We start from the raw sequence: 9,718 nt of genomic DNA, 5'->3' as shown, positions 1-9,718 counted from the left end.
CATATACATACACCTACCTAATCCTCTGACTTTGACATGCCTAATTTTGTTTAAGCTTTTGCCGTATTTTACTCCATAAATATAAACTCGACGATGCTCTTTTACTTGGCCATCTTTTCACATGAATAATCAAATATCATGCAGCTTTGTTCTATTAACTAAGTATTTATTTGTTATCCATGCATTTTGCTTTCTTTTTAGGATTAATAATGAAGGTTAGAACACGATGGTTTTGTTTGATTTGCAAAATAGTCAATGCTCAACAAAACATAATAAATTTTGAAGTTATTAGATAGTTTATTTTGGTAAAGTATAACTTTTTTTATCACTATAATTCGGTATATTGAACCGTCTAATTTGATTTTAGAGTCGGTTGTGGTATTAAGTAATTTTAATTCTCCCTCGATCCAGTTGTGGGGATCGACTGGATCAACTAAATTAACACTGGATTAACTAACGACAATTCACACACTATTAGAATAATATTATTTTAATTAGAATTTTATGTAAGCTTAATGGCCACAATCGTGTACAACTAGATATGGAAGAAATATTGTGATTTAAATTCTAATTAACGAATTAGGAAAGGCAAATTGTAGACAAAAAATCAAAAACTTGCCTAATGCAGTGTAAGATTCATGAACATAATTAAATTTGTGTTGTGGCAACTTGCCACTTGCTTGTCCAAATTTGCTTTCTCCTTGCGTAGGCCTTATTGTCGCTTTTTCAAGAAAACGAAATATTTTTGTAGTCACTTTGATATATGAGGTAAAGAATAGTAGCAATCAAATTAATGTATTCAACAATAATAACCAATAAGTAGAAAATATATCAAATAAAAATAAGACAAGAACAAGTGAATTGTTTGTTTATCTAGTTCGATCGAAAGATTTATGTCTGGGAGAAAGCAACCCTCCAATTCACTATACTAAGAAAATAGTTTTTGCATTCAGAGTTCCCAACAACAAACCCTAAAGACTCCTAAGAACAAACTATTATTTTCTACGCAAGTGTTTCTCAACCTCTTCAACTTTCAAAGAAACCAAGGTAACAAGAATTACTTACTGACCCTTCTAGAAAACTCTAAAAGAATTCCCTTGATTTATAAATTTTTATTTCTCCCTTTTACTTTAAAGCTCTAAAATTAGAAAATTTCTTCACCCACCTCCTAACCTTCTTGCTCACTCCTGGTGAATTTACAACACTACCCCTTGTTTCGGAAGTTCATTTCCGAAAAGGTACTTTTTTTTGAAAAAAAGGTGTTTTCGGAAATGAACTTCCGAAAACGTGTTTTTTTTAATATAAAATATTGATTTCGGAGATGCATCTCCGAAATAAAGTTACATTTTCAGAAAATGTGGTGTTTCGGAAGTTCATCTCCGAACTCACCCCCCTTGGAGGAATTCGGAAATGCACTTCCGAAAAAAGGTCTGGACAGAAGAAAAATAACAAACAAGAACGATTCGCTTTATTTAATCGGATGAAGACGATGGAGGAGACGCTACAACAGGTTAGAAAGTCCTGATCCTCTAGAAATCCATACCACATTGTAACTTACCAACATAATAAACAACAACAAAAAACTTATGAGCAAACTATACTTACATCATAGTGGTGTAGATCCTTATCAGCCACTCGCAACTGAAAATGATTAGCACGAACTTGAATTTTCCTTCCCAATTTTCCTTCCCAATTTTCCTTCTGAGACGACGGAGCCGACTCTAGAGTAGCCTTCTGTTTAACTTCGGCAGTCAGGCTCTCGATGGAGATCAGAGCCGAACTCAAGGAAGCAACCGGCGCTGCGACAGATGGAACAAACGGCGCTGAAACAGATGGACGAACAACCGGAGCTGCAACAACAGACGGAGGAGAGGTAACCGGGGCCGGAGCATATGACGGAGGAGGTGGATGTCCGGATGAAGAAAGATTGGAGGTACGTCCACCGCGAGAGCCACGGCCACCACCACCACGGCCTGATCCTGCAGCATTGATGGATGATTGTTCAGAATGTGCAGGAGATGGTTGACTCCGGCGATTTTCGGGATGATTTCCTCCACCGCGGCGAGACATTGTGATGAAAGCAGTAACAAGAGATAGAAAACGTTAAAGCAAAGAAGAAGACTTAGTATCGAAAATGATTTGGGGAGAAGGAAAAGGGAACTTCGAAATTTCAAAAGGTTTTTTATTCTTTTAAATAGGGCGTGGCTGTGGAGCTTCCCAATTTTTGTTACGTAGGCTTTTAAGTAGGAAAGTGTTACCACATTTCTTAGAAGGTAACCGTCTTAGAAGGCTTACGTAGGCACATGTGTCCACATTTCTTACCTGATCAGGGGACGTCATTACAAAAAAATCAAACAAAGGGGTGCGCTGGGAAAGTCAAAGTTCTATGTTTATAATCCAGAAGATGGATAGTGTTCGCTGCGATGAAATCCAAGAATCTACATATTGAAATCAGAACAATCCAAAAACTAAGATGATAAATCCAATACAAAAACACTGTGCGATACAATCCGAAATCAGAACAAAACAAAACAAAACACGTCAAACAAAACAAAAACACGTTATTCTGCCCGACGAGCGTTACAAAATACACATCAAACAAAATAAAAACACGTTATTCTTCCCGACGAGCGAACTCCTCCGAATGAAGATAATTATACCAATCCTCATCCCACTCAGTATCAGAACCATCAGTGTTGATCACGCCTGAAGACTGAGTCTGCACGTCCGAGCCATGGACCCCCAGGGGATGAGAAGCAGAACCAATCAAAACCTTCTTCTTCTCCTTCCTCCTTCACCTCCTTCTTTGAAGAACCCTTTCTTCCCTTAGCGCCACCCATTCCTGCGTAAAAATGAAGAAAGAAAGGTCCATGAGACCTCCTTTTATAAAAGAAGAAAGGGACACAAACTTCAAAGAAACAGGCACAATAAACAAAGGCGTTAAAAATAAAGTACTTGCAAATTAAAACGGACACTCCCTACCCTCTCTAGAAGACGCAGTCCTGCGTGCTGGTTGATTATCTGACATGTTCCTGTAAACAATTGAAATCGATTAATATGCGAGACAAAATAAAAAACAAAAAAATTTGAACTTCTGATACATTTCGGAAGTTCATTTCCGAAAACTGGGATGGAGGTGTTTTCGGAAATGAACTTCCGAAACACCCCTGCGATGGAGTTTTCTGCAACTTCCATGGCAGACCCCTAAACCAAACTTCAAACCAAATCAAAATGCTTCTAAACAACCTAAATACTACTAACAACCTAACCATATATCATTTATGCAATTAAAACCCTAAATAACATGCATTTGAATAATAGATCTAAAAAATTCAAAACTTACAAAGTGTTAGGATTGAGGGCTTTTGAATGTTGTTTAGCAGTGTGATTGGAGCCTTGATGCAGCTTTGGAATTCTGTTTGCACAAATTTTCGCCTTTGCCACTTTTTGTTTCGATTTAGGGTAAATGATTGGGGGAGGGGGGTGTTTTGATAAATCTGCAGAAATCGCAGTATTTCGGAAGTTAACTTCCGAAATAATGTTTTCGGAAATGAACTTCCGAAATAAGTCAATTTTTTCAAAAAAAAGACGCTTTCGGAAATGAACTTCCGAAACAGGAGTATCTTGAGATTTTCGCTGGGGGTGACCCCCATAGGGAGGTGGCTAAAGAAATTTTCTAAAATTATCACGATATTTTTATCATATCTCTTATTTATAAATAAGAGATGTTATAATTGAACTACTCATATTGAACTTTCCATCCTTAGGTCAATATTAAACTACCCATATTACAATCTATATTTAAATGAACTTAAAAATAGAAATTGTGACACCGCAAATATTTGCCAATGCACGCGTCAAATAAATGACAGTCATATTCAATTATCATATTTATTTTTGTACAAATACTACAAAATTAATTAGTATTTCATTAAGATATGTAGGTAAGCACACATCTAATTATAATCAAACAATTTAAATTATAATTAATTGAATAATTTAACTATTAAATAGCACTATTGATAACCAACAAAAGAATTAAACAATGAGGAAGCTTCCAATGGGATCATTATCTGGTAGAAGCATCTTAGAGTTGAGGAGAGTAAAGACTGTAAGAGAAACAGAAACAAGAACAGAAAGTGCCAAAAGAATGAGCATTAGAATATGTGAAAATGCTCCATTGACTTGTTGTGCATATTGTGTTGAAGCCAAAGCAAGGATTGTAACAGGAAATGAGTAAGCCCACCATGCAACATTAAATCTTGTCATAGATCTCTTGAATAGGGCTGGCCTGCAAATCTGTTTAATTCAACATAAAAATATCAATCACTAATTTTTTTAGGTCACACCTTGACTTTTATCAAACTTCATTAATTAATGATGAGAATCCAACATAAGATTCAACTTTTGCTCTTATACCAAGTGGTATCCGACTTTGATACTTCTTCTAGAAAGTCTTAGAGAGTGTGATTGCGATGTGAATTAAAATCATATATCTGACTTTCATTATAAATCATATCAAAAAAAAATTGCACATGTTTTTTTAAGTATTTTAATCAAAACTCAAAATTCCAAAATACGAAAACTCAGTTTCTTTCTTATGTAATAAAAAGTCTTAACATTAAATGATTTTAACTGTGTATTTTAAATATTTGTCAATTAAAATTCATACTAAAAGTCGCAAAGGACATCACAACAATTTCAATGACCGCAATAACGTATCAACAATTTAAAACCATGCATCATATTTCCACCAAAAGGTTAGCGATTTGTTTGGATGAGAAATTTTAATGAAAACATTACTTTTCTTTGAGAATTCAAAATTGCTACATTAAAATTAGTTGTTTGGATAAAAATTATGGATAATATGTTAAGTTGATAAAAATATGCGAAAGATTTCATTTAGGTTAAATTTAAAAAATTTAATATGAAACCCAAAATTTTCAAAATCTGCAAGTTGGTCCCATAATTTAAATTTTTTTCAAATTAATCCCTAAATTAAGATGTTACTATCAACTAGGATATTTCAATCTTGTACGGCCAAATTATATAGCACATGAATTTTAGTATCAAGTGGTGCAACAAAATACATGATAGAGACTTTCCAAATTGTCCACAGCTTACACACAAAAAAAAAATGTTTCCAATCCATATCCCATGTTTGTGTAAAAAAACCAATTTTTAAAACACTTCATTTTGACTAAAAAATTAGTCCAGCTGTTAGCTTTGTCATTACTTGAGGAAAAGCTCACATCAATCTTTAAATATTAAAAAAAAAATCCTTATCTTTTTAGGGAGACTTAATCTCCATGCATGAAAACAACTACTACAGTTTAAATTATCTAGTGTTTTATCTGCAAATTCTAATTCAACCGACATAAATTAATATATATTATTAGGTTAGATATCATCACCAGAATTTAAACTCTCATATTTTCAGGTTGTTGTGTACGTGTGGTTTTATAGTAGTCGCTTTTAAGTTATATATAATGAAAAAATGAATAATATATACCAGTGAGATGAAGAGGAATAGAGACAAAAAGAATAGCATCTTGGAAAGAGTATCAAAATCTCCAACAATAGATTCCCAAGCCAAACAAGCCACACCAGGTGCTGCAAAGAACAAGAACAAAACTGGCCTTAACATCACATGAACACTATCACCATCTGAGAATCTCTGATAAAGTGTTACAAACAGCACCAAATAATGAACCATCCCTAATGAAAACAAACAAACTGCACTTTCTTTCCATCCCATCTCCGCCGCAGCTCGTGCTCCAATCAAATTCCCTATCACGGACAACTGACTCGTTGGATTCGCCACCGTCGATAAAAACCTCTTCCCTTTAGTAAACCATTGTCCATAAATCTTAATATCAAGAACCACCACCGGAACCGCGAATATCCACCATAGAATCAAGTAAGTCATGGTTTCAGGAGTTATAAATTCTACCGGTGATGATTGAAGTAACAGAAACCACGAAATCCACGGGGCGAAAAGATAGTTAACTCCTACATGGTGTAAGAATTCAGTTTTTACCATCTTGAAGAAAAACAAACATCTTAAGAGGTAAAGAAGAGAGAGTAATGAGAGTATAAAAAGAGACAAAGACCAAAGTAGAATGAAAACTGAATTAGGTAACATGCTAAGAACATGTCTTGAAATGTTTGTGTCTTTTGTTGGTCCAATTAGGGTTTTCCAAAGTAATGCTTGTCCACCAAGTGAGAGACTGATTCTGAAATAACCTGCATGGAGTTTTGTTAACAAACATGTTAAGAATCTCTTTGTGACAATTAATGAGGTTGGTTTTTGGTTATTGTTTAGGTTTGTGATGTTTTTTTCTATGATGACAAGCTCAATGTTTGGTATGGAAATTTTTTCCATGTTGATTTGTGAGGTGTGTGGATTTTGCTTAAGGAACATGCAAGATTTTATAGTAGTATGAGAGTGGACACACTAACAAGTGGTAGTATTAAAAATCAAAAGTTTTGTTAAAAGTTTGAAAAAAGGAGGAAGCGTTTTATGACTAAGATAAAAAAGTGGTCCATTTTGGTTGCCTTTGCACGCGGATAATTTTATTTTCATTACAATATTTGTATTTAAAATGATTTTTAAAAGATTATCTAAGAATTAGGAATGAATGGTAAGCAGACAATAAACTGTATTGTAAATTTGTTTTAGACGACAAAATAAATCATTTTAAAAATTATATTCATAATTTTATTGAAAAATGTAATATTTTTATACATGAGATTTTGAACACTTTGTAAAAAGATTGATTTTATTTATGATGTTAAGCAAAGAAAAATATTAAATATTTAACTCTGCAACGCGTGTTTCTCAATATAAAGATTAATTTTTTTTTTTATAAAGATTACTTTTTTATGATGTTAAGAAAACCAAAAAATGTCAAATATTTAATTTTGTAACCAGTATTTTTCAATATTAGAGTAATTTTTAAGGTATGTAAAATAGATTACTGCATTAACTCAAAATTTAATATAAGTAATTTTTAATTAAATATAAGCTCACAAAATATTTGTCATAGTTAATCTTTGATAAAATAGAATTTTTATTTATTTAATCACATTTAAATATTGGTTTACCTATAGAAAACTTAAGACACCTTGTACATTTGGAAAGAAAGAAAGGGAAGAAAATATAGTAGACTATCACTTCTTGGAGTATCTTTTAAGATAATGAAATGAAAATATTTATAAACAATTTCTTTCGTTTTATTTTGAGAGTATTCAAAAAAAGTCTAAAGCACTTTTAAATATGCACTTTTTTAGATTTTTATAATATACTGTGTTGGGCTAAAAATACACCTAGAATAATTATACTCTATTGCAAAAGTAGTATAAAAAAAATCATATTCATAGATATTAAATAAAAAGTAATAGTTTAATTGTTTAAGATAAGTAATAGATACATCTCAATTAATATTTTTATAGGAAGACTAAAATTAAGATTAATAATGTAATGTATAGTCTCATTTATGATATAGGCCCACCATTTTTTAAAATGCTTTACAGGTTTAGTATGTTTGTTTGGTTAGGGGGAGCGGAGAGCAAGAGAGGGGAGAAATTTTAATTTTATATAAGTTTAAAGGATCTTGTTAACCAATACTTTTAGGATATTATTTAAATAAAGAAAATATTATTTATAAAAGTTAATATTTTAATTTTTCAATACATTTTCAATTATCGAATGTGAGGTATTTTAAAAATAAATTACTTTTTTTATCCTTATAATTTTACAATAAGATTCATGATAATTCAAATACAAATTTATTGACGAAATATAAATATTTAATCATAGAACATTATATTTAATCATAGAACATCATAAAAAATTTTATAAAAATGTAACGATTATAATATATACGTTAGAAAGTACATATACGTTAGTATAATTTTTAAAAAATATAAATTATAAAAGTAACAAAAAAATTATATTACGTAAATAACAAAAAAATATTAAAATTAAAAAACAATTTACTTTAAAAAAATTAATATCTGTCTGACAATATAAATAAATCACACTTATAAAGTATAAAAAAAATCATGAAATTATGATTGAATATTAATATTTTTCTTTCCAATATTATTAAACAAAGCGGCTTCTAGTTTAAGTTCATCGAGAGAAAGACTAGCAACTTCAAGAATACCAACTCCATCAAATAGATCTCATTCATCCTCATCAATATTCCACATTTGTGTTGCTCCTTCATTATAAACCTTACTCTTCTTCCGAGAGAAGTCAGAGATTTGTATGAACAAAAGTTTAATCCTCAACTCTCTTGAGTGAATAAATTCATAGGTGCTCCAATTTCTCTCGGCAGAAGATAAAAAACTTGAGTGTGAAAGAAGTTTTAATGTTATAGATTGGTTTTTCTTTCACTTTTTTTAGTTATAAATAGAATAAATAACCTAATTTTTACTCAATAAAAAAAATCTGAATTATATCAGCCGAAAAAATCAAAAAAGTTGGATGCATAGTACCAAATGTGTACCAGTTGGTGTACCAAGTTAAAAAAAATTGGTACAACTTCGGTGCATATCGGACGAGTACCGTACGCATACCGGTATCCGTTACGGTATTTTACCTAAAATGGAGTACAGTGCTTCACAGCCCTCAAGTTTATACACATTGGATTTTTTTTTCTCAATATGCATTTGTTTAATGTTACTAATTTGATTTCTGGTAATCTCAAGAGTCAGTTAGAAATATGACTCACTCTACCACAGAGAATGTCTCTCCTCCCAAGTAAGTCATCACTATTTAGCCATTGATTTTGATAGTTCTGAGTTTGGTTTATACACCACTTAATCAATTAGGAGGAATTACACTCTAATATAATCGATTAAATAAACCTCTTAATCTATTAGATAGTACATTTTTACCTTCGTAATTGATAAACCATACCTCTAACCAATTGTGCTTGCCCAAATTGATTTTATGAATTTTTATAAAAAAGGATATTTGAAAACACTTTTATGTGTACATTGTCTTAGTATATCAAGACTTTCTCTTGTTCCTTTTTCAATTAAAGTGATTAGAACTAGAAAAAAAACCCCAAACACAAGATGAGACGAACTTTCACACTTTCATATATTCGAGTTCGCAACTTCTAGACTTCAAGCTTTCACATATTCAAATATCACAAACTTCAAGATATTTTGTTTGTTTCAACATTGACCAGCACTTTCAATTTGATATTGATATAAATGAAGGGCGAAGCTCCAAATATCTCTTTCTTGTTCTGATGCCTTCATCAAAAATCTTTGAAACAATTATCGTGATAAAAGTCTTTTGACAGTTGTCACCAACAGTTAAAAGTTATCATCAACACTTGACAATTGTCATTATCAAAACATTTAAGTTTGGGTGGCGCTCTTAAATCATTGCAATAAGAGAAACTTAAAAAAATAAATGTGTTAATGATATCCATCAGAGGAAAAAAGAAAGAAAGTTTACCCTTAAGAACAAAAAGAAGGTCAAGTCTCTCATACTAATATCATCTCTTAAGCTGTAGCTCGTGGTAAAAATAAAATAAAAATTGTATGATTGTAAAGATAAATTGCCTAATTCCAAATAATAAAGCCAACTTTTATCAAAAGTTATGTTACAATCTTAAATATCTCAAAAATGTGTGTTACAATGTTAATTTGATAGACAATTTAGAAATTGTTGAAACCCATGGTAGAATTGTAT

At 31.5% G+C, this 9,718-nt stretch overlaps 1 protein-coding gene across 1 annotated transcript; it reads right to left on the bottom strand.

Moving 5' to 3' along the window:
- Window positions 1-4,018: 4,018 nt before the first annotated feature.
- Window positions 4,019-6,386, bottom strand: LOC131654866 (S-type anion channel SLAH4-like). Its single transcript, XM_058924793.1, has 2 exons — window positions 5,513-6,386; window positions 4,019-4,299 (listed from the first exon to the last, which is right to left on the bottom strand). Exons 1-2 carry the CDS (start codon window positions 6,383-6,385, stop codon window positions 4,039-4,041), a joined length of 1,134 nt encoding a protein of 377 aa, XP_058780776.1. The 5' UTR covers window position 6,386; the 3' UTR covers window positions 4,019-4,038.
- Between the last annotated feature and the right edge of the window lie 3,332 nt (window positions 6,387-9,718).

This window comes from Vicia villosa, linkage group LG3, assembly GCF_029867415.1.
Source record: "Vicia villosa cultivar HV-30 ecotype Madison, WI linkage group LG3, Vvil1.0, whole genome shotgun sequence".
NCBI lineage: Eukaryota > Viridiplantae > Streptophyta > Magnoliopsida > Fabales > Fabaceae > Vicia > Vicia villosa.
This window is presented reverse-complemented; position numbering and strand designations above follow the sequence as displayed.